Raw genomic sequence first — 24,738 nt, 5'->3', positions numbered from 1 at the left:
GCTTTGCGATTACTTGAAATTTGTATGATCCCGATTATTTTAAACGAGGAGATTTATTGACAAGGTGTTAGTACTAAATACTAACTAATAATTAGACATCAATTCGCTTGGCTCGATCACTTCAAGTTTTCCGCAGTTGAATACATAAAATATTCTGAATTTGGTGCTTTCGAATCGAATATTGCAAACAATACATACGCTTGTAATAAAAAAAAAAATCAGCCTTTTACGTGGAGTTAGACTGACTCACATGATTAGAAAATAAGACAGACTTATGTAATTTTCCTAGAATTTCAGTTTCTTAGGTCCATATTAGGGGTAATGTGATTATAATAAAATATTGTATTTAAAATGTTGTTGGACCTTCGGTTCCGAATGAGGTTAAACATCATTTATAACTAGACATGTAAATACCATCAGAAACCACAAAATTCTTACTCCCTTACCTCATTCTTTTTATCAAAGACAAAGAATATGCTAAAACGTTTTAAATCAACAATTAACCCAAATATGATCATCATTACATACGATGAGTGAGAACAATAGTTCCATTTGGGGAAATTTAAATAAGTAGTATCTTGACAATGAAATGGATCTTATGGAATTTGGTACATTTGCAATAAGTCCCATGCAGCTTTTTGCTGAAATCAATGATACCTTCCCTTATCAGCAGCCAAATAGTTCAAGGCTTAAAACAGAAGGTGGAGGAATTACCAGCAATTGCTCGGTTTTGCCCCAGAAATAGTCGGAGCGGCACCTCGAGTTGTCTTCACATAGGCAACATAGTCACCGTATTGCATGGTAAATAGAGTGCTCTGGTAACGTGTCAGTCGAATACGTCTTCTCAGGGGTTCGGATATGAGGCCGTTGTAGCCGGCCTTCCTCATTAACGAGTCTATCGCTTCAATCTTGGTCCAGCCTAACATGATAAAAACAAGTTAAATATTGTTAGCTTGGAGCTAGACGGTATGCACTAGGCAGTAGTGAACAGTCTTCCATATGGGTGAGTGGTTCACTTAGAATTTCCAGGGTAGGGATTTACAGAGCATGAGTATTTTAGAGTCGAGTTTTGTATGAAGGGAGAAATCAAAAGGATCAGAAGTCACCTTCATGGGCAGCAACCTCAGGCAAGTAGGTAGCGCTACGTGCTGTATTGTAATCAGGATCATTAAACTCAATAATTATCCCATGCTTCCCAACCTGCCAGGACAATGTAAATACTAGAGATTGGAGAATATTTAACGGAAACATTTAAGGCCAAATGCACATCATCCGTATAGTTCGATACATGTCAAAAGCGAAAGTTGGACATCAGGCATACATGCATTTACACAAATTTCACAACAGATTAAATTTCATGAACGCTCTAACCTCCCAGTCAAGGTAGTCACGAGCAATTTCATAATTAATCAGGATGGAAACTGTACATTCCAAGTTAGGTAACTCCTTTGCTTGTATAGGGGGAAATCGTCGGTCTTTCAGGGCACTGTAAAATGTGAAAAATTATTAAGATGCTTAATGATAAAGGAAAAGACAAACATCTGCACTATTGATGCTTCCGACTATTGCGCGCAGCAATGCTTTTCACTAAGAAGATCTAAATTAGTAATAGCCGAGCACAATAAGAAGCTAATGACATTAAGTATTCATAATTCTGTTCCCGCAGACTAATTAGAAATTAAACACTGTAAAATGATCCAAATTCCATTGATGACTTGAGAAAGAAATGAGTTTATACGCAAGAAAAAATGTATATAAATGTGTTTAAGCATAAGACTCTCAACTTCACTGGCAGGAAGGATATGTAAATTTTATCGGGCTCCATTGTAGACCAATTTCTATCGCATACTTCTCAACAGACATAGCTTATACAAGCTGATTAGGAAGGAGACAATAAGATGCACAAAAATGCAGCAAAAGATGGAAAATCGAGAATTCAGGAATGAGCATATGGAACCGGAACCACTTCTATCATGGCACTAAGTCTTGCTAAACCTCACCCGTGGATCAAAACCACAAGTGTCATCTGAATTCATAGTGTCCATGATAGGATCATCAGATTCAACATATGATTCAAGAAAACATATGAGAACACTAAATATGCCTAATATCCTAAAAATGCCAAACACCAAGCAAAGCAGACATGCAGTACAATGGATCAATATATCTAATGCAAACAACCTTGTCAAAGCATAGTCCTTGAATCCATTAATTAAGCCACGAGCTTCGAGAGTTCCTATGCATCCACGTAATCGAGGCTCCCCACCATTTACTGTTTTCTTCCAAGTCACAAACAAGGGGCTGAAACCAGCGTAAACTTTGAGAGAGGTATATGTCATATATCAAAACAATTCTGCTTGGTCGCCATGCACTTTATTTTACAGGAAAAAACCTCACAAATTGAAACACTAAACCAATATTTTATTTAATTAGGATACAAAAAGGGTAACCATCACCAGTGTATAGGCATGAATTTTTTTAGAAAAATGCAAAACTAAGATATGAATGTTTAGCATCTTAACACTAAAGTATGATCAAGACACCATTTACTATTAATTTTTCCCAACTCTTCAACTCAATAAGGGATGGAACACCTGTTTCCGATAGTGAAAACATGTAGGTTATACAAGGCAATCGAGAACAACTGTTCAAGGACACAGACTGCCAAGCAAATAACAACCGTTTAATTTCACAGAAACTAAAATTATGTAAATCACGATTCCTTGACAGAAGAAAACAGAAATAAAAACAAACAAACAAATGAAATACTACAAGCCAAGCATCACAGAGAAATGTTTGTTAAATAAATTTGGACCGGATCCATAGATTGATCGGTCACAATTTAATATAATTTTAAGAGGTAAAGCAATAAAATTATAATTTTAATCAAAATTTGATGCTCCCAATCATACCCACCAAACTTAATTCCATAAAATACCCGAAAAAAAAAAAGAAATTCAGAAACATAGAATGGAATTCGCATACTGTTGACCCTCATCAAAAGCAGGGGGCGGAGCTTGTTCGCTGTTGTAGTGCGCCACCAGAGTGTCGAAGCAGTAGACCACCATCTCTCTGTTAGCCGACACCATTGTGTTCGTTCCGTCACCGATTCCACTATAAAAATCCAGAATCGGCCGATTTTGACGATCGATTGGTAAGGTCTGAGAGGATTAGAGGAACAATGTTGTGTGAAATGGAGCTGTTGGACAAGGGAACTTAAGCTTGTTTATGCTCTTACCTTCCGAGAATAGGGTCGGGTCGGGTATTAATTCATTGCATGGATTTAAATACAGTTGTAAAAATGCAACTAACTAAATTACTTTTTTTTTTATATACACAAAGTCACAAACAATAAAAATTCTTTAATATTTGAATTTGTTTTAGGAGTTCTCTACTAAATTCTAGAAATATGAGTTCAAAATTTGGATAAAACCGAAAAAACCAAATACCGAACCGAAAATTGAATTTTGTAATTATGATATATATGTTAAAACCAAAGTTTATTTGATTCGATTTCGAATTCTATATGTCAAAAACGAACCGATTGAAAAAATAGAAATTTCATTAAATTAATAATTTTATTTATATTATATATTTTTTATATGATATTTAGTGAATGAAGAAATTTTTATTTGATTTTTTTATATTTAAATATTTTACTAAGAAATTAATAAATGTATCAAAACCGAATTAACCGACTGAAATAATCAAATCGAACCGAAAAAAATAGTTCGGATATCAAATTATATAATTCTAAAATCGAAAACCAAAAAAATTTATAAGTAGTTATTAATATGTATAGATTAGTTAAATAATTTATTTATTTTTTTATCTTAGTAAAGAAACATGTGTCAAATTCCAAAGTTCCATGTATTCTCTCTGCCTTTTTGAGTACTTTTTTTAGAAACCCTTTGAATACTTTTGATTTTATGATCATTTTTTTTGAAAAAAAAAAAAAAAAAAAAAAACAAAAATAATAAAAAAAAATAAAAAAAAAAAAAAAAAAAAAAAAACTAGTCCAAACGTAATAAAATCAATTAATGTATCGAAAATCTTTTGAAAATATCTAACGATCATAAAAATAATAAATTCCCCAAAAAAAATACACATATGAAAAGCAAAGAGGGACGTAAATATAGTACATCGTAGGTTTCTTCTTAAAAAACATAAACTACGACTAACATACAATGATAGAAGTATGGCAAAAATTTGTGTGAGACGGTTTTATAGGTCGTATTTTGTGAAACGGGTCTCTTATTTGGGTCATCAATGAAAAAGTATTACATTTTATGCTAAGTGTATTAATTTTTATTGTGAATATCGGTAGAGTTGATCCGTCTCACAGATAAAGATTCGTGAGACCGAATCACAAGAGATCTACTCAAAAAGTAAAGGAACATCAACAAATTATCTTACTCACGATTAAGAACATGTACATAATTGAAAATTACACTTTTTGGAGTTCTACTTCAAATGTATCTGACCCTAAACATATAGCACGATCCGATTTCTACATACGTCTAAATGGGTAACATGCATACGATCCCGGGTTATAACCCGAATAACCATTAGGTCCAAATCCCCCATCCATTGGAAATAAGTTGTGTGTAGCATAATTATTGACTGGCTCAGATTCAACAACATTACGAAACTTTGGATGAACTTTGCAGAAATAATCCATGCATGATTTCTCATCTTTAAGAAGAGCATTGCAAGGGACATTCTTTTGCTTTTCTCCCCTTTCTTTACCACTTCTTTTGGTCTTATTATACTCTGATTTTTCTTTGAAGTTTTTGGGATATTTATCGTAAGATAAAAGTTCTACTCTTTTGCCTAATTTAGCTACGTCTTTTGTCAATATCATTGGATCTAATGTGCCCATGACTAGCACAAGATTGTTTTCTATGTCCATATCACAAGAATTCACACCTACAAAACAATAATATAAAGTAAATAATTAAAATTATAAACGAGTACTATTTTCATGAAGGGCATGAATTTTTTTACCGGGCATTTTCAGTAATTTCTCCTTCAATTTCGTTCGGCAATGTTCACAACGACGGATATTCATAGCCAAAACGGTGACCTGCAAAATTATATAGAACATTATTTCAGATTTCAAATTTGTAGTGATAAAAAAAAAAAAAAAAAAAAAAAAAAGAGAAGCGAGCGAATTTAGAAAATTAGTACTGGATCAGGAGACCCATTTTCCATTGCAGAATAATATCAATGGTGAAAAATTCAATCAATTTTAGGTGACAAGCTTTCAATGATTTATATACACATTAATATAAAGAAACAAGTATATGTTACCATATGATTTTTGTATCCTTCAATTAATTCTACCAAAATATATGCGACTTTCCTAACATGTTTGCTTCGATTTGTCTTTAAGATTCCAATAGATTGGTGTAATTTAATTGTCATTCCACCCTTCTTATGGAAAAATCATTACCTGTGTTTGGTAACAAATCAAGCAATCATTATGTAAACAATAACAGTTAAAAAAAAAGTGAGTTTATTATATTATTAAATGGGTAAATTTGAGTAAATACCTTTTTTCATCTTTAAATTAATATTCAGTATCTAAATATAATTTTTTTATAAATCAATAACTGACAATGCCATAATTTTAGTTTTAACTCCCCACAAATTTAAATTTACATTTTTGCCTTTTTTGTTATTTACAATGGAATATGAGTAAGTACTTATTTTGACTCGCGAAATACTTATTTAGGAGTTCTAGATATTTAATTTGGATATCTGAATACTCCAAATGAGTAAAAAAATTACTGGATCTTCGAGAATTATCACAAATTCAATTATTGTTGGTCTTTTCATTGAAAATACATTAAGATGTCTTATTTATGTCATTTATANTTGACCTAAAAGGTATATATTTCGGGGTTTCAATCTCTGATTTGGCTATTATAATATCCAAATGTTTAAGAACATAATCGATCTTCGAACTATTACCATAAATTCAATCATTGTTGGTTTTTTCATTAAAAAAATATTAGAATGACTTTTTCATGCCATTTAATTTTTTTTTTTAAAATATAGTTCCTCCCTCATAATGGAATAAGAGTAAGTACTTATTTGGAGCTATAATGTACCTATTATAGGGTTTCAGATACTTAATTTGACTATTTGAATACTCCAAATGTCTAAAAAAATACTGGATCTTCGAGCGATCACCATAAATTCAATCATTGTTGGTATTTTCATGGAAAATACATTAGGATACTTAGTCATGTAATTTAATTTTAAAATAGCATAGTTACTCACTCATCATGAAATAAGAGTTAGTACTTATTTTGACTTACAAAGTACCTATTTTGGGGATACAAATACTTGATTTGGTTATTTTGATATTCCAAATGTGTAGCGATCACCATAAATTCAATCATGGTTGATATTTTTTGTAAAATGCATTAGGTAGTGTTTGCAATCAATACCTTATTAGTATTAACTCATAATATTTAGGCAGTGTTTGCAATCACTATTTTATTAACATTCATCCAAAAATATTATGTTACTTACCAAGTAACATATCATCAATACCAAAGATCAAATTAATGATATCATCATTGCTAAAAAAAATTAATCATATTAACATCAGATAAATTATTTTAGTTTGACCTATGGACGAATATGCAAGCATACGTTTCATGCTTGTTTGAGTAATAGTAATGATATTTCCCAATATCATGCTAAGAATAGCTAGGATTTCCAGAAGAAGATGCCATTCGTTTGATGAGAAATAAAAAGGAATATCGAAAATCCGAGTGGCTGAAGCTGAAGCAGCTACTTTCGAAGTAACAGAAAGAAAAGCAACGACTGGAGTGGGAGAGTCAGAGTCGAAAAGAGGATTCCTCACTTTTTTCTCTCATTCNAAATAACATATTATTAATACCAAGTATCATATTAATATTACCTAAATAATACATTAATTATTATAACATATAAATGTCAAAACAATTAAGTGATCATTTTATGCTGGTACCATTCAATCAACTACATATTTAAATTTTCTAAATATATTTTCTCAACAATCATAAAGATATAACACAAATTTTTCAGCATTCAATACTATTAAGAAAATTCTTTTACTATTAACTTTAGTTAGATTATTAGTAAAAAAAACACATAAGAAAATAATGCATATATTGAATTAAGAAATGAGTAGATAAAAAAATTGTCAAATATTTAAAGCTAAAATAGTAAAATGACCTTTGGTAGGGAGTTAAAACACAACATAAGTTGGTGTCATGGGTTGTAGGAAAAAAAAAACTCATGGATACTTAATTCTAATCAAAATCCATCACAAATAATCATAGTATTTAATTGTATATATAGCAATTAAAAAAACAACAAAAAAATCGTATTTCTGATCATATCACTGCCATAAACTCTAATCACTAGCCTTTGAAAAGTATTTTAAAAAGCATTCACCTCTAACGTACTCAATGAATTTGACATTCCTCTGTTTCATGTTATAAGTGTCAAATATAATAAATAAAGAAATAAAGAAACTCCTAGAAAAAAAAACCGTTGCTGAGTTAAACAGCAATAATAAGTCAACTTTAACTAGAAGATACGGATGTTGATTTACAAAACATCATGTGGATACGGGAAATATTGAAAATTTGCTTGATCTGGGACAGGGAAATTCAGCTGTGCGGGCACGGTTAAGCTATCGATTGTAGTTGTGATGTCGTGTATGCTCGATCTCTTTTTTACTTTTTTGTTATCAGATTGACGGAGGAAGTATTTTTGAGCATGACTAGCAACTTGGGTTGGAGTTTTTGTGACGATTAAGTTTCTTGATATGCTTCTCCAGTCGCCTTTGCCGTATTTTTTGAGCCCGAGTAAAAATAGCCTGTAAAAGTTGATGTTAATGAGTTCATATACGGAATGGATCACAATCACATAATGCAACACATGGTATCAACAGGACAGACACAAGTTCTGGATGGGGGCAAGTTGGGGTGAAACTTAAATTTTTGAAAAAGTAAACAACAAACATCATCATCATAGCACATTCTCACTAATTGCGAGATCGGTTACATGAATATTAATTCACCAAACTAAGTGATTTTCCCACATGACATCTATTAAACCAAGATCTATAATATCTTACTCAGCCACTTTTATTCAAGTTTTCAATAGTCCACTCATCTTCAACTCCTTACATTAACCTACCATTCTAAGATATATCGAATCGGGGCCGTGTTCGATCTTCTCTTCACATGACCAAACCATGTGAAACCATGACACACGTCTCTCCCTAATCTTATACACTGTGGGACTACAAGTAAAGACAATGAATGAACTGCATCTAGTATATTTTAGTTTCTTTGATTTTTATTGTTAACTTTTATCCACTTCTACACAATCAAGCTTTTCAACAACTTTACATCATTCACCTTAAAAAAAACCCCACAAAGCAAAATATTTAACCCAAAATCAATTATCTACACACACTGGCAAGTTGTAGATATCTCAATCTTCAAGTTACAATCTCGATGGCAGTATCTGAGGGGAAAATCTTATAAAAGCTAGTTCTGATCATAGTTCACCATAGGATCCTTCCAATGACTAAATCAATCAATGTCTTTTTTCCAAGGCTTTCTTGAATCAACAGATACCATAAATCTTTCTTTTTTCCTCTTTATCTTCCCAACATCATTCTTAAAATACAGATGGTTATAGAAGACTTTACAAACAAAAGTTCAAACTAGCTTTCCAAACTCTATGAATCATTTTTAAGTTCTTGCTCAATTACTCTATCTCAAAGCTTCATAATGTGACTGGTAAGCTAAAATATTCTAATCATCGTATTATCAAACATTGTTATCCTTTACTGTAGACGGAATTTTAGGTCCGGCATCTCTAGCTTATTTTATCGCCTCTTTCTTAGACTTAATTTTCCATTTACGACTAATATTGTCGCCTCCATGATCTTTGGACCTTCTCGTTCAACCATCAAGATAGCTTCAAGCAATTTTCTATCCACAAATACTTCCCTAGCCACGATTGTAACATCCTATGAGGAACACTTTCCAATCTCTAACATCCTCCGCCAATAGGAGAATAAATATTAAATTCGTTTAACATAAACGAACAAAGATCCACGACACTGTTAAAAAAAAATACGTTCGAAAGTGATGCAAATTAATTCGGAAGTGTTAAAAAAAACCTGTGCTCGTGTTCTGTCCAAGGCGTCCCCTTCTTCCGGTCGACCTCGAGATGCCTGCTCCGAGCCGGAGTCGACGCGAACGATATCTGGCCAGAATCCCTCAACCGTGACCGATCATCCCAACAAAGAGACACCGTTTGTTCAGGATAACTCGGAGGCTCGATCATACCGGAATCAATCTGCCTCAAATCGAACAACAGATCCTCGTAATGAACCCTCACGTCTTCCGGCGACTTCCCTGGTATACGTCGAGCGATCAACTGCCACCTGTTCTCTACAAAATCAGGAATCTCCACCAGACAATTCTCGAAAATCTTGTCCTCTCTCCTATCCCATGCCACCGAGTGATTGTAGAAATTGGCGTACATCGTGAAGAAACCGTGTGGAAATTTCTTTGAATTGTGGGGTTTGTAACAAGAGATTTCAATGGTAAATATGTGTGTGTGTGTGTGTGGAGGAGTTGTTTAATTGCACGTTTCTTATATATTTCATCACTGTTCATAATCAAGAGTCCAGCTTTGTTTTTGACTTGGTTAGCCACGTCACTCTGGAGTCTCCTTCAGCTACCACAAGTTAATAAACAAATATTGTGGGATACGCTTTGTTTCACAATATTGAGTCGACGAGATATTATCTTATATTATAAATATTTCACTGTTTCAGTTTTCCAATTATTTATTTTATTAAATTATCGACGATAAAATATATATAAAAAATCTCATAAAACTGTGTGAAAGTTCAAATTACTATTCATTTAAATTTAAACGAATAAATAAATGCTTGAAAATTCAATATTCTTATAACTCTCATGAAAATTAATATTTTCGATATAAAAATGATATTTTTTTTATGTGTTGAGTCAGATATAATTTCACAAAATTAATCAATGAAACAATCTCACAAGAGTTTTTGTACAAGTCTTCCATTGGTTCCAGTCCAATGGTTCGCACCTGACTCCCAAAATAAGCGATCTCGAGTTCAAAACGAAAAATAGAAAAAAAATTTAAAATATATTTCAAAACCTGACGATATTATATTAAATCAAAGTTAAATTACATTTACGCAATTATTTACATCTGAATATATCTAAGCAAATCAACTGCATTTAACCTCCAAATCCACCGAATAATAATAATAAACCTATACAAACACCGAAACTAAAAAGCTTAAAAAAAAACTTTTTACAAAATTAAAATGTTGTAATCTGCAACTCTTTCTAATAGATACAACTAATGTCTCTAATTTTACCGAGCTGCATCTTGAAACTGGAAGGTTTGGAAGCTTCTTAGATTTGGGGCAGGGAGACTTGGCTGCGCAGGCACGGTTAAGCTATCGACTGAGGTCGTGATGTCGTGAATGCTAGACCTTTTTCGTTCTTTCTTTGCTGCAGATTGACGTATATAATATTTCTGAGCGTGACTAGCAACTTGCGTCGGAGTTCTTGTGATGACTACATTTCTTGAAATGCTTCTCCAGTCACCTTTGCCAAATCTATCCAGCCCTTCTAAAAATAACCTGTAAAAGTTGATGCAGATGAGTTTATATTTAAGAACGGATCACAAATTAAAGTAAAATAGACTTTCTGAATTCTGATGCATCAAATTATGCACACACAAGGATGATCCACTGCACTGACTATTAGTCGTTTCTTTTCATCGATTTCTATCTGATTTTAGAATCAAGCTACTGCCGCCATCATTGTGTCAATATTTTTAAAAGCAAACTCCACAAACACTATTTTAAATTTTATAATCTTTCATGTACATCCACATATCTACGTGAACTCACATTTATATCACAAAATAAAAACATCAGCTCTCATTTACTTTCCATACACAGAAATCATTCATACTTTCAAAACACTCGAGCTGCGAAAAATAAAAAGTTCAACCAAGCATGACGTTAGTGATCAAGTTACAATCTTGCAGCTTAAGCACCCAAACGTGAAATTCCATATACATTGGCTTCTGTTTATTATTTGTCACTGCCACCAAACCTTCCTCTAATACAATAACTTTTAATTAGATCCATCCTTATCTAACCATTCATCTATGTTAGCATTTGTGTCACCATTAAACTCATCGTTTGAATATTTTTCATTTATACAGCCCAACAGTCTCTATCATGAAATACCAGATAGTATGCCTTTACCACATGTAAAGCAAAGAGATGTGAATTAAATGCAACCTTGGATTCTGGTATCGATAAACAAATCTTTACTATTATCTCTTAATGCCCTCGTGCTAATCACAACTATCCACATGTCTCAAATCACAATACCCACCATATCGTTTCTGTTATTATTGTATCATATACCTTTTTTCTAGATCAAATAATAGCATACGCCTTTCTTTGTTTCTAAGCATGTTCCGACATAATCTAGAATGCAAACCGCCTACATAGAGATCCTTTGGACCTGGGCCCGTATAGATTCTTCAAAATCTGAATCATTTCTTAGTGTTTGCTTAGCTGTTATATCCCAGACCTCCTGATATAACTTATAAACAAAATTCTCATCGGAACTTTGAAAATCCCCTTATTTATAGACAAGGATTAAAATACTATTGATTTACTACAAAGTATAAAGTCATTGATTCATAAGAAACTACGAGAATTGGTTATAAGGCCAACCACCATATGACAACTCGCAGCTTCACAATCATAAATTTGCTAAAACCAACTGGCAAAAGACAATTGACGAGATGCATATCCATTTCATAGTTAAAGAAGAACCAACCTATGCTCTTCTTCAGTCCAGGGCGTGCCCTTCTTCCTCTCAACGTCACAATGCCTACTCCGTGTCGAACCCGACCCGAACGATATCTGACCCGCTTCCCTAGTCCGTGGCCGATCATCCGATCCAAGAGGCGCCGCTCCATCGGGATAACTCGGGGGCTCGACGAGACCTGCATCAATCTGGCCCACGTCGTGCAACAGAGCCTCGTAATGATGCATCACGTCTTCCGGTGACTTACCCGGGATACGATTAGCTATGATCTGCCACCTGTTCTCCACTGAATCAGGAATCTCCACCAAAGAATTCTCGAAAACCTTGTCCTCTCTCCGATCCCACACCGCCAAGGAATTCAGAGCCGTCGGCTGATAATTGAACATCGTTGGGGTGCAGAATTTGTAATCCCTCTCTTCGGGGAATCGGATTTGCAGTCGAGTTTGGTGGGATTTTGTTTAGAATTATATCAAATCGATGAAAGGAACTAAAATCGATTCTCTTTCTTCAACGTACACACACGTGTGTTTGATGTGAAGAGAATTCATTTATAGGTGTTAGCTGAGTAATCGGAGACCAACTTCCTTTTGACTTCTTTCTTCCAGCTAGAATCTTCATATAATATATGAAATTTAATTTTTTGGATCTCAATAAATAATTCATTTTTATATATATATATATATATATATATGAAATGTATAATTAGTAACTGAACATATAAGCTGATTACAACATTAGAAAAATTGTTATTTTATTTATATAAGTTGATTTTTTTGGTTTTTATCTTTCTTTTTATTAAAATCATCAAATATTATTTATTTCACATTAATATTCTTCTATATGACTCATATGTAGAAAAAAAAAAAGAAGAAGCTAATTTTATTATTTAAAAATATCTAAGTAAAATTAAAGAAAGCGACAAAATTTTTTCTTCCGATTTTGAAATGTTTACATGTCAGTTTGCTTTATTTTTCTAATCTATTTATGCTTATACGAATTTTAATGTGTGTAACATGAGTTTTGTTATTATATTAAATAAATAATATTTGATGTGTTTAATAGATTCAGTACAAAAAAATCATAATAATCGAATGAAAAACCAAACTTGGAAAAGTTTAGTTACGAAAATTCAAAACGCGCAAACTTACGATATTAAAATTGTTATTTAGGACTTAAACCTTGGTGAGAACAAAACCACTCCATAATAATCTCATTAAAAAAAACTTATGTACAACATATATTATTTTCATTGATGCAAGGATTGCTAGAGTTTGTGTTTTGCGAACCAACTTGTGTCTTGGCTTTATTACATTTTATGCAAAAAAAAATCTTTATTTTAATAATATTTTATGGTTTTATCAAATCATAACATTTACTTTATCTGAATAATCATGCAAGCTGCATAGACAAATTCTTTGAATATACGTAGGTACCCCATGAGGCCTCTCAAGATTTGATATTCGAAATTTTGATTTCTCATTATATGGACAAGATTTGTAGACGATATCTGGTCGTCGATTATAATGAGTTTACAAATATTTATTTAGTAAATTTAGAATATAATAAGTAAATAATAAATTAATAGTGGTGTATACTATGTACAAGATTCTCATGAAATATTATAGAAAAATGTAGAATTGATTAATAGTTAACTAAGTAATTAAAGAAGGCAAAAACTTGTGTGAGACGGTCTCACGGGTCGTATTTGTGAGACGGATCTTTTATTTGGATCATCCACAAAAAAGTATTACTTTTTATGCTAAGAGTATTACTTTTTGTTGTGAATATGGGTAGGATTGACCCGTCTCACAGATTAAGATCCGTGAAACGGTCTCACATGAGACTCACTCATTAAAGAATGATTATTTAAATTTTGTATATGTCTATATATGTGTGTGTGTGGGAATATATATGCATTACCAAGGGTTACCTATGCATTATTTTTTCAAGAAAATAAAATACCACATGAGAATTTTAAATAATAAAATAAAGAATCATGATAATATTAGAATCCTAAAAAGATTGAGATATTGTATTTATAAATTGTTATCAAATTTTAATAATAAATATAACAACAAAATATATACAATATATATATCAAGAAAATCAAATTAATATTTTCTGTCACCCCAATTTGGGAGATAAAAATCAGCAAGTCCGAGTTCCGCCACTCCACCACCCGTGAGTAGCTGCCGAGCACTGCGAAGTTGTTTCACCGTCGTTGGATTTCTGAAATTGTGGTGTTCTACTATCGACGTAAATTTTTTTTCATATCTCTAGTGCGATTTATACGAAGAATCCAGTTTCTAATCATGGACCTGATTAGACGATTTAAGAATGAAGAATGTATATTCGTAGAGATGTACAAGAATGACCATCTCCAATTAAAATCTGAAATAGTTGGAGTTGACATTATATTTGCGAAGTTAAATTGTTCTACATTATCATATGATTGGTTTAAATGATATGACACTCAAGAAAAATTTTGAACGTCAAAATAAAATAAATTTAAACTTATGTTGCTGATCGGGTTCGAGAAAACGATATACTAACAAATATATTCAATAATTAAACCAAAAGTAGAAGAATCTGGTGGTTTAGAATCTATGGCATCCATGATCGATTGTGTCCCCGATTCAGTGATAATTTTTGTGAGTTGCAATTCCATCATCTAACCGAGAGTTTCCCTATGCCTAATGCTTCGGATATCGAATGGTTGGAAACTCCAGGTCGGCTGCCTTGAGTTGTTGCTACAACTTCTCGATTACTTGTGATAATGAATCCATAGCGTGCTTTACCAAGATTGGAGAATATCACGGCATCAATATTGCATTTCAGAAACTCGGAATTGAAAGATGATAGGTGCAACTTTGCTCTTCGGATTCCATACCACATCGTTTCGGTTCTGCCATAAACACCATAAAACCACTGCAGCCATCTCAATCACATGTTGTGCTTTTATCGTGACCAAATCATTCCACCACTCCACAAAAGATCCAGTCAAGCCAACATGATTACCAATAGATGTAAGGCATCACACGCTCCTTGCACATGGGCAAGAGACCAGTACATGGAAGTCCTCATCTGGTTCATTATGGCTCATAGGTCACCACTTAGAAATAGGGATGTAAACGAGTCGAACCGAATAATATCAGGCTCGAGCTCGATTCGAGTTTTTATCATGAGGCTCGAGCTCGGTTAGTTTTAAAATTATTCGAGTTCGATTCGAGATTTTATCATGAAGCTCGAGCTGGATTATTTTTAAAATTGTTAAACTCGCGAATAGCTCAAGCTTGAGCTCGACTCATTAATAGCTAGTTTATAATGTTTAACGAGTGTGGCTCGAGCTCGGCTCGTTTTCAAGCTCGTTAAACAAGATCAATTTCGAGCTCGTTAGACAAGCTCTTTTTCGAGCTCATCAAACATTCTTAGCCAAAAGATCAACTAAGATATGAGAATTTAAGGTGGCAGACTTTTCATTTTACAGCCTTTCAATCGCTTAACTTACACTTGAATTTCGATATGAGACAATGTAAGTCATTATTATATACTCAAGACCTAACAAACTAGTCGAGCTCGAGCTCGCGAATTGGCTCGCAATCTTACGAGCCAAATGCCCTTAAGCTCGAGCTTGGTTCGATAAAATCGTCTAGCTCGAGCTAACAGACAAGATTTTTATCGATCTCAGCTCCGAGCAGCTCACGAGCAGTTTGATTCATTTATATCCCTAATCCGGGATCTCGATTCTGCGTTGTATCAAAGCATTCGTAGTGGGTTCTCCAAAGAAAGTTTCGTACTTTGGCAGGGAGATGTGATTTCCAGATCAGTTTCCAATTTATATTTAGTGAATTAGAAGATAGCTCCCTATTCAACATCAATGCTTTATATCCACTCTTTACTAATAGTTGACCCTCACGTCACCACTCCACGTCCAATTATCTGCATGAATCCTTCTACTCAACGGAATGGATAAAATCAATTAATCGTAGATCCCTCTCATTAAATATCTCTTTAACTAAGTCGAAATCCCAGGCATCACTCTCCGGTGATCGCAACGAGGCTACGCTCCGGAACACACTCTGACTCTATATAATGGTTACACGGTTCAGCTGGCCTAGGATCGCCCCAGATCAATGTTTGATGTCCGGAGCCTATTCTTCTAATGAGATATTGGGAAGCCAAAATTCTCCTCCACACAAAGCTTGGATTGGCTCCAATTCGAGCATCTAAAAAAATAGTCTCACATCGGAAGTAACGAGCTTTAAACACATGTGAGGACAATTGATGAAACCAAAATCTTGACGACTATATGTGTGTTAACTAAGTTTTTAAGGCGGATCTATCATTTTTCTTGATCGTTAGATAGATTATTATTTTTTTAGTAAGTCTTTTGTGAGATGATATCAAAGATCTTTATTCGTGAGACAAGTTAATCATTCTCACATTTACAATAAAAAGTAACATTTTGGCATAAAAATGATATTTTTTTTTGTAAGTGACGTAAATAGAATACCCGTATCACAAACTTGATCCGTGAGACCGTCTCACAAGAATTTTTATGTTATTTTTTTTTAATATAACCCAAGAGATTACCCGACTAACAACTCTCAAATAAAATACTGAAAACTCCAATTCTCCATTTTTTTCATTGCAAATTCCTATTCCACCAAAGAATCCATGAACATCACTTTTTCCATTTCTTTAATAGCTTCACTCCGAGATTTTTACCTTTCCTCCTCTAGATGAATTTCTGGACTTCACGGAATTTCAACGGTGATGTAATTAAATAATATAAACAATTCATAAATCATGAATATTAAGTTTGGGTAAATTAGCTTGCCATGGAACAAATGCAAATTAGCGTACTGATTAAATCATGTAATTGTCATTCATATGATTTGAAATCGTTCAAATTTATAATTAGAAACATTTGCTATTTTTAAAAATTAAAAATATTATTTTTGGTATGTGCTATTTTTAAAACAAAAAAAAAAAATTTTCGGTGTATATAATTATTTTAAGTTTAAATTCCAAATATAAAAAAATTCACTATATATTTAATGCATAAATAAACAAAAACGTATATCCATGATCCGTTGATACAATTTCTATATTATATAAATAAATAATATAAAAATTTCTAATTATAAAAAATTAACCATATCACATCAATTTTAATTTTGTATGTATTAAGATGAGACATTTTTAGTCATAAATATTTTATTGAATTAATTATAGTCTTGTAACTATGTTATAATAATATTTTAGTCATTTTTCTTTAAAATCATGTGATTAAATTGCTGGTATATTGTTGAAATTTGATAATTATATTTTTAAATACATGTGAATGTCACAAATAATTTTTTTTAATTTTGTAATTATAAAAATTTAATCATATGATTTAAAAAATACTAAAAATAATTATTAAAATATAATTATATGACCATAATTATTTAATAAAAAATTAAAAACAAAAAATGTGACGTGTTAATAAAATAAAATTTTATTTATTATTACATAAATGGTTGGGTAATACGGAATGAGAGGGGCCGAACAAGGCCCAAACTTCAAATTAAAATAGTATAAACCCTAGCTCTCGCAGTTAACTACGTCTACGAATTCTCCGATCCACTTTCGCTTGTGTTTCGATCTTCCTTTCTAATTTGTCCGCATCGTGGTAAGCGCTTCGTTTCTTTCTGTTTCTGTTTATTTTATTTGACAATTTCTCAAGATATGATGCCGAATAAGGCGTTGGCAACCTATAAATTGTAGATTTGTGTAAGCTATTTGGACTCTGAATCTGAATACGATGTGATGTTTCTGGACGTGGGCTTCTTTGTAATATTGTTCTTTCTCAATCTCTTTTGAGTTATTATATTCGGAATGAGTCTCCGTTTTGGTTATCTTTTTTGTAAGTTGGAGATTTAGGTGACTTTTGACCCTTGGTTGATTCAGTGATGTGTTATGTTTCCAATGTTTATGGAAAAGGTAGTGAAGTTTGAGGACCCCAGACACGGTCTCGGGTCGAGTCCCCTAAGAATTGCGGGCCGCGTTTGTAATCTAATTTCGTTTTCAGGTTGTAAAATTTGATCGTGGTTCTGATCTATCTGGGTTGTCAACTAATATCTTGTTACCACGACCGAACTCATTTTTAGCGTCTTATCTCTGCTGTTTCACTGAGTTAACATCGATTCTACACATCACTGTAGTTTTTTTCCATTACTTATCGTTTAGCATTTTAATCTAGCAAAAATCGTAACTGCTTTCCAATTTTTGACTATTGTTTGAATGTTGCAGAAATATTAATAGGTAGGAGAGGTAGATAAGCATGTTGGACATTAATCTCTTTCGGGAAGAGAAAGGTGGGAACCCGGAAAAAATCAGAGAGTCTCAGCGTCGTCGTTACGCCAATGTTGGTCTTGTCGACGAGGTCATTCAACTTGACACAGCTTGGCGGGAACGTAATTATTCATATTAACTTCATAGTTCCTTGTTCATTGTGGTTTGGGTGATGTGCTGTTCTTCATTATGTGGATTTACGCAACTTTGATGTGATATTATTGTAGGACAATATGACCTAGATTTGTTGAAGAAGGAATTTAACGGTATAAACAAAAAAATAGCCAGTCTCAGACTTGTGAGTACTTCTTCATATTTACTTGGTCTATATAACACTTTTTTCTCGTGTGAATTTTTTTAATTTTTCTCACTCGGCATGTTTCTTTCTGTCTATTGTTTTTAGAACCAGGGCTGTGCTGGTAATACTGACTATGATGGAGAAGAAAATTAAAATATGAATAAGCACATGCCACTAATGGCCTACATATTTACGGTTTCCGTACATAATTATTCTTTCTAATTTCAGATGTAGATTTGATGTTTTGTTTTCCGTTGTGCACTAACTAAACCAGTGTATGCGTATGATCCTGATGTAAAGATTGCCTACACTAGTAGGAGCAATAACTGTAGTATAAAAACTGTCTATTACTAAGGCTCACACTCTAGCCTTGTCCAGTACAGTTTATGTCACAAGGAAAGTCCACAACATTCTGATTTCTGAAGGGACAATGCTGAACATTTAAGCCACCGTCTCAAAGATAAAATTCGAAGTATTCGCACGACACACTCCTTAGCATAGTTGATTAGATGCTTTTGTATAGGAATCCAACCAAATGATACTTGGATATGTAGAGTTCCTGACACGTCAAATTTTACCTGGGTACGCCGGGGTATTTTGTAAACCTAAAAAGGCTTGTCAGTTATAAATTTATTGCATTTTCTAGAAATTTAAGATATTAGAAACAAACCGATTCCTTTGTTGTTTAGATTGAGGGGCTGTGTAGTTACCATTTATGGAGCTTGACTCGCATTACCCTTTGGATCTTTTATTATTTATCAATGCTACCGAGTTTTCTGTTCTTTCTCTCATTAATATGGTTGGATATGAGACTGAATTCTTTTGTTGGGTCCTGAAAGTCAGGTGATGATATCAGTGGAATGATTGCAAGTACAGAGGAAAACAAAAAACTTACTGCAAAGAAAGAGGCGGAGGTGCAAGAGGCTTTAGCAGCAGTGCAGTCTAGACTGCAAATTATAGGAAACCTTGTACATGATTCTGTACCCATCAGCAATGATGAGGTATGTCGTTTACTGAAGTTGTTTATGTTCTGTAAATTTATGTTTTCTTTTGATGAGACATTCCTTTGAAAGATGAAATATTTTATAGGCAAATAATGCTGTTGAACGATCATGGGGAGAGAGGTGGACTGCACCAAAGCTGAAAAATCATGTTGATCTTGTCGAGCTTCTGGGAATTGCGGATATTAAAAAGGGTACAAAGTGTTATTATTATTTTGAATATCATGTATTGTGTGCTACCATGTTATGTAACTGTATAATCGTGGGACCGTTTAAGTTGATGTCTAATTTCGTACTTTTGGTCTTTCTATTTATTTTCTAGTTAATGAAATCTCTTTCTCCAGGAGACTCGAGTATTTCCGCAGTTCACTTGATTGATCTTACGTATGATTCTGTTTTATCGATAATAAGTTACTTACTTGGACAAATTTGATTATTATAATGCGTGAAGAGAAGGGGTTCTGATCCACATCGACAGCAGCCGATATGCCTCACCCGCAATCAGATATTTTGAACTTCACAATTATTGCACATTGTTATTGCGGTGGCCTACTAATGCAACTAAATTTGGTTTACTTTAGGAGCAAATGTAGCTGGAGGCAGAGGTTTCTATCTCAAAGGGGATGGTGTGCGACTTAATCAAGCTTTGATCAATTTCGGTCTTGAATTTTTGGAAAAGAGGGGCTTTACTGCGTTACAGACTCCATTCTTCATGAGAAAAGAAATTATGGCCAAGTGTGCTCAATTGACACAATTTGATGAAGAACTTTACAAGGTTATTCTTGAACCTATTTTATAACTCAAACTGTTAGAGAAATTTCATGCCACACTTGGAGCTGTACTGGGCACGAGTGTTGGACTGGTGAAAAAATAAAATAGGTGGAAATTAAAACAAAAAGACCATATCCCATTTTAAAGGGACGACAATCCTCCAGTTCAATCAGGCTCAAATCTCAACACTTGTAAGATTGATACGTCGCACACCAGAAAAAATTAGAATTGACCCATTATTCGGATGGATTCTCAAGTTCTTGAGGAACTTATTCCAATTGTTTCCTATCTGCTGCTTTAGTTACATTTTACTAGAGTATTTTTAGCTGATTTTTTTTTATGTTTTCAAATGTCTAACCAAATCGAGATGAACTCCAAACAAAGTTATCAATTACTGAACAAGTATTATGAGACAACTGGTGTAGAGAATGCAAATTTGTTTGAAAAGACCTTCGAGTCGTTATTGTAACAAATCTATAAGATGGCTGGAGACAGACCTTACTTTATTAAGCAATTTGAAGTGGAAAAGCATGTAATTTGGAGACTATATATGAGTTTTTTTTGTCCAAAATGGTCACCTTCATTGTCACACCTCTTGTGTTGCAGTGCCGTATTTTGCTAAAATTCCAGGTCGCGTTTATCCCATGACAACTATCATTTTGCCAAATATTCTTTGAAAAGCTACTGAAACCTCATGAAGATAACATGAAGAATAGAGTTATTGTTATTTGATGCTCCAAGGAGTCATACATATTTTTGTCTCCTGGTGCACTAGCCAACTTGAAGTTTTTTCAATGAGCGATATGATAGATGTCAAGATATAGGATAATGAATAACGTCAAACAGGTAATGTTAGAGGGTACTCGCAACCATTTAAGGTCGAAAATGGACAAAGATGGTATCTTAGTTTATTCCAGAGCACCTTGAGGTTAGCGTGTGAAATGAATTGAAATGTTTTGTTTGTTTAGCATATGAATTCTCACTTTAAGAGTGTTGGTTCTTTATATTATGTAATGATATTGTTAACCAGTCGAATGAACAGATTCAATTTGAGAGGCTCAGATCAGTTTTGTGTTTTATTTGATAGGACTTTCTTCACACTATCATACGATTAAATTATTTTGCTGAATCCCACATGGATTTTTTTCTTGATGTGGTGGTGATATTGCTTGCAATTTTGTTTATACGCTTAATAGCTTTCTTAATGGAAAAATTATTTTTTTTGGTAATTAAAAATATGCCTGATTGTATGTTCAATAGGTAACTGGCGAGGGAGACGAGAAATATCTTATTGCTACTGCTGAACAACCGCTTTGTGCATATCACCTAGATGATTGGATACATCCTTCGCAACTGCCTTTGAGGTACAATATCTCCATTATCACCAATTGAGTAACTTGGCCTGCTATAGTCTTATAGCTAGATTGTTGGGTTTAACATATTCTTTTGCAGTCAGTTAAGATTTTATTTTGTTTAATTTTTGTTTTTTGTTTTACTTATGAATAATGTGTTCTATCAGATATGCTGGATATTCGTCATGCTTCCGTAAAGAAGCAGGTTCACATGGTCGAGATACTCTTGGAATTTTTCGTGTTCATCAGTTTGAGAAGGTGGAACAATTCTGTATAACCAGCCCAAATGAAAATGAGTCATGGGACATGCACGAAGAAATGATAAAAAATTCCGAGGATTTCTATAAAATGGTATCTCGTTCAATTTCCCTTGTTTATCGATGATTGCGTCAACCATGAAAATCTACTATATATGGGTTGTAGTGAAAATTTATGTTTTGAAGCTAACTCCTATGCCTGCTAATTTAATGGTCACCATTTATTTTTCTTTATATTCACATCATGAATTAATTTCAACTGACTTTATGGATTATCAGCTGAAAATTCCCCATCAAGTTGTAGCCATTGTCTCCGGGGCACTAAACGACGCAGCTGCGAAAAAGTATGACTTGGAGGGTTGGTTCCCTGCATCAAATACGTACAGAGAACTGGTCTCCTGCTCAAACTGTACAGATTATCAGGCGAGAAGATTGGAAACTCGCTACGGGCAAAAAAAGGTAAAATTAGTATGCATGGAATTGTCAGCCTCTCTCCATGAATTTTACACCTAGGCCAGAGGACAAATCATTCCAGGGCATCTTTAGGATCAACCAGAAAATACCAATTTATACAAGACCTCAACACTATTAACTCTCTGTCTCTCTCTTGGTCGTGTGCCTATCTTATTGATTTTTTTAGTCATTGTCTCGCAATCTTTATTCTCTCCCAAAGGCTTAACTTTTCTTATACAAATACATGTGCAGGGTAACGATAAACCTAAATACGTGCACATGTTAAACTCGACCCTCACAGCAACCGAGAGGACATTGTGCTGCATCCTCGAGAACTACCAAAAGGAGGATGGGGTCGAAATACCAGATGTTTTAAGATATTACATGGGCGGCAAGACCTTCCTTCCTTTCAAGAATGACCCGGGCAAGGAGACCAAAGGGAAGAAGACTAAGTAAAGAAATCCCAGTTCCTTATTCTCCATGATTTAAGACGTGCAAATGAAATTTGAGTTAGCACCTTCTCTCCGTCGCTGTACAAGGTTTTTTTACTTGTCCCATTGGCCGCGCCTTTTTCTATGGCAACAATACATTTATTGGCGTTGGAATATGCATTCTGTCAGTTTACAACTTATGAGATTGTTGTTTACGATAACTGTTTTGATTAAAGAGTTTGTGTTGAGCCAAATGTTAATTTTGATATATAGACCAATGCACCGTAGTAAGTTGGAATATAATTGCAGATGGCACGATTCACTTGTTAAATGAGTGGTTAAATTGTGGGTTAATATGATATTAGATTTCTTAATTATTATTGATAGTTGTTAAATGTCTACGGGATTCAGGTGTTCCCTACCAGAATAACTAAAGGAATCAATACCCCTTTTATTATTTAATAATAAAATAATCTCATTGTCGCAAAACCATATGCTACAGACCATAGGCATCAAGGATAACCATCTTGCAATAATATTATTTTCCTTTTTCTTAAAATATAATAAAGATTTATAAGTTATATTAGATTATTAATTATACATTAAAAATTCTTATCTCAACCCATAGTTGTTAATTCCTTTGTTCATATCTAATGTTATCTTTAATTAGATCTAGTAAAATATATTGAATATGTTAAATTTATGTATTAAAATATTTCAAGTAAACATTGAGTTCAAAAGGTGTGACTTAAAGCTATTTTTTTTAATCTTGAGAATCCGCAACCGTTATTTTCGGTGCACTTTGGATAAAAAAAAGTTAACGCAGTAGCCCGTAAATCATGTTGACGAAGTAAATCACACTGGGCAAGTCTTGTGTGGTAGACTCAAAGCTGAGATGAAAGAAACAGGATGAGATTGAACCTCTGACCTCTTAATATGGACTCACCATACCCTACCATCCAAGTTACCCATGTACACATAAAACTAAGACAAAAACTTGTGTGAGACGGTCTCACGGGTCGTATTTGTGATACGGATATTTTATTTGGGTAATCCATGAAAAAATATTATTTTTTATGCCAAAAGTATTAATTTTTATTGTGAATATGGGTAGGGTTGACCCGTCTCATAGATTATGATCCGTGAGACGGTCTCACATGAGACACACTCTAAAACTAATTAGTTTCATTACAACTAAACATGCACTAAGTACAAAAAGCACATGCTTTTTAGTTATAATTGCAAAGAAAAGAAGCATGCCTAATGCATTTATTATTGAAATGTCTCGTATCTATTTTATTATAAGTTCCAAATTACATGTCTCGACAAAAAAACAATTAATATATAATTGTGGGCATGTAATTGAGATGTCATGCAATTCAATTTATTATTGATAATTTAGAAATTAAAAATTAAACAACAATTAATATACAACGATTATATTCTTGTTGCCTGTTGTACTTATTTTTAAATATTTCTTTTTTAGATAATTCGGGATACATTAAAAAGAAGTTTCTTAGAAAATAATTAAGACAATTAATTCAAATTTAAGTCAACTTAGCATGTGCCTATTTATAATTAATTAAGAACCTTTTTCCAATAAATCATAACTCATGGTAGATGGGAGACACACCAGTTCATTATCGCGCGCAATGTTTAATCTCGATATTTGATTATTACAAGAAAATCACAATATTAGACACGTCACATTTTTGTTTGGACAACTATTTTAAATTTTTTTTTTATTGTTTTATAAAAAAATTATTTGAACAATGTTTTTTTAAAAGGTTTATGAAAATATTTTTTAAAAAACTGTTCTCCGAGCATATTTTTTAAATAACAATTGAGAGATATTTTTATAATAATAGAGAAAATTGTTCAAACACATTTTAACTATAAAAACGTT

General features: G+C 33.2%; 4 protein-coding genes across 6 annotated transcripts; 1 reads left to right on the top strand and 3 right to left on the bottom strand.

The window, feature by feature from the left end:
* Positions 1-499: 499 nt before the first annotated feature.
* Positions 500-3,244, bottom strand: LOC140983494 (uncharacterized protein At2g38710-like). The gene is made up of 5 exons (XM_073450569.1): positions 2,986-3,244; positions 2,182-2,301; positions 1,372-1,486; positions 1,107-1,200; positions 500-919 (listed from the first exon to the last, which is right to left on the bottom strand). Exons 1-5 carry the CDS (start codon positions 3,087-3,089, stop codon positions 711-713), a joined length of 642 nt encoding a protein of 213 aa, XP_073306670.1. The 5' UTR covers positions 3,090-3,244; the 3' UTR covers positions 500-710.
* A 4,080-nt stretch (positions 3,245-7,324) lies between these two features.
* On the bottom strand, positions 7,325-9,631 carry LOC140983382 (transcription factor DIVARICATA-like). Its single transcript, XM_073450420.1, has 2 exons — positions 9,203-9,631; positions 7,325-7,882 (listed from the first exon to the last, which is right to left on the bottom strand). The coding sequence occupies exons 1-2, from the start codon at positions 9,568-9,570 to the stop codon at positions 7,612-7,614; spliced, it is 639 nt and encodes a 212-aa protein (XP_073306521.1). The 5' UTR covers positions 9,571-9,631; the 3' UTR covers positions 7,325-7,611.
* A 580-nt stretch (positions 9,632-10,211) lies between these two features.
* On the bottom strand, positions 10,212-12,477 carry LOC140983381 (transcription factor DIVARICATA-like). The gene is made up of 2 exons (XM_073450419.1): positions 11,940-12,477; positions 10,212-10,717 (listed from the first exon to the last, which is right to left on the bottom strand). Exons 1-2 carry the CDS (start codon positions 12,314-12,316, stop codon positions 10,447-10,449), a joined length of 648 nt encoding a protein of 215 aa, XP_073306520.1. The 5' UTR covers positions 12,317-12,477; the 3' UTR covers positions 10,212-10,446.
* A 4,984-nt stretch (positions 12,478-17,461) lies between these two features.
* LOC140982865 (serine--tRNA ligase) lies at positions 17,462-23,157 on the top strand. 3 transcript variants are annotated; one of them, XM_073449633.1, is made up of 10 exons: positions 17,462-17,607; positions 18,228-18,391; positions 18,497-18,567; positions 19,407-19,568; positions 19,657-19,762; positions 20,150-20,343; positions 21,600-21,703; positions 21,859-22,042; positions 22,228-22,407; positions 22,654-23,157. In XM_073449633.1, the coding sequence occupies exons 2-10, from the start codon at positions 18,259-18,261 to the stop codon at positions 22,855-22,857; spliced, it is 1,338 nt and encodes a 445-aa protein (XP_073305734.1). In that variant the 5' UTR covers positions 17,462-17,607; positions 18,228-18,258; the 3' UTR covers positions 22,858-23,157. The 3 variants fall into 3 exon arrangements, with proteins under 3 accessions (XP_073305734.1, XP_073305735.1, XP_073305736.1); XM_073449634.1 differs by having other exon boundaries at positions 17,468-17,607; positions 18,240-18,391; XM_073449635.1 differs by lacking the exons at positions 17,462-17,607; positions 18,228-18,391 and having other exon boundaries at positions 18,523-18,567; positions 19,411-19,568.
* Positions 23,158-24,738: the final 1,581 nt, after the last annotated feature.

The sequence above is a fragment of the Primulina huaijiensis genome, chromosome 8 (assembly GCF_012295235.1).
Source record: "Primulina huaijiensis isolate GDHJ02 chromosome 8, ASM1229523v2, whole genome shotgun sequence".
NCBI lineage: Eukaryota > Viridiplantae > Streptophyta > Magnoliopsida > Lamiales > Gesneriaceae > Primulina > Primulina huaijiensis.
Note: the sequence above shows the minus strand (reverse complement) of the source record. Positions and strands in the feature narration are given on the sequence as shown.

Excerpts from the sequence above, each read along its gene's own strand:
- LOC140983494 (XM_073450569.1), bottom strand. The coding sequence starts at position 3,089 with ATGGTGTCGGCTAACAGAGAGATGGTGGTCTACTGCTTCGACACTCTG. Across the intron at positions 1,487-2,181 it reads AAGGACTATGCTTTGACAAG|TGCCCTGAAAGACCGACGAT; the intron begins GTTGTTTGCATT and ends CACATTTTACAG. Across the intron at positions 920-1,106 it reads TGAGGTTGCTGCCCATGAAG|GCTGGACCAAGATTGAAGCG; the intron begins GTGACTTCTGAT and ends TTATCATGTTAG.
- LOC140983382 (XM_073450420.1), bottom strand. The coding sequence starts at position 9,570 with ATGTACGCCAATTTCTACAATCACTCGGTGGCATGGGATAGGAGAGAG. Across the intron at positions 7,883-9,202 it reads TGGACAGAACACGAGCACAG|GCTATTTTTACTCGGGCTCA; the intron begins GTTTTTTTTAAC and ends CAACTTTTACAG.
- LOC140983381 (XM_073450419.1), bottom strand. The coding sequence starts at position 12,316 with ATGTTCAATTATCAGCCGACGGCTCTGAATTCCTTGGCGGTGTGGGAT. Across the intron at positions 10,718-11,939 it reads TGGACTGAAGAAGAGCATAG|GTTATTTTTAGAAGGGCTGG; the intron begins GTTGGTTCTTCT and ends CAACTTTTACAG.
- LOC140982865 (XM_073449633.1), top strand. The coding sequence starts at position 18,259 with ATGTTGGACATTAATCTCTTTCGGGAAGAGAAAGGTGGGAACCCGGAA. Across the intron at positions 19,763-20,149 it reads AATTGCGGATATTAAAAAGG|GAGCAAATGTAGCTGGAGGC; the intron begins GTACAAAGTGTT and ends GGTTTACTTTAG. Across the intron at positions 21,704-21,858 it reads CCTTCGCAACTGCCTTTGAG|ATATGCTGGATATTCGTCAT; the intron begins GTACAATATCTC and ends GTGTTCTATCAG.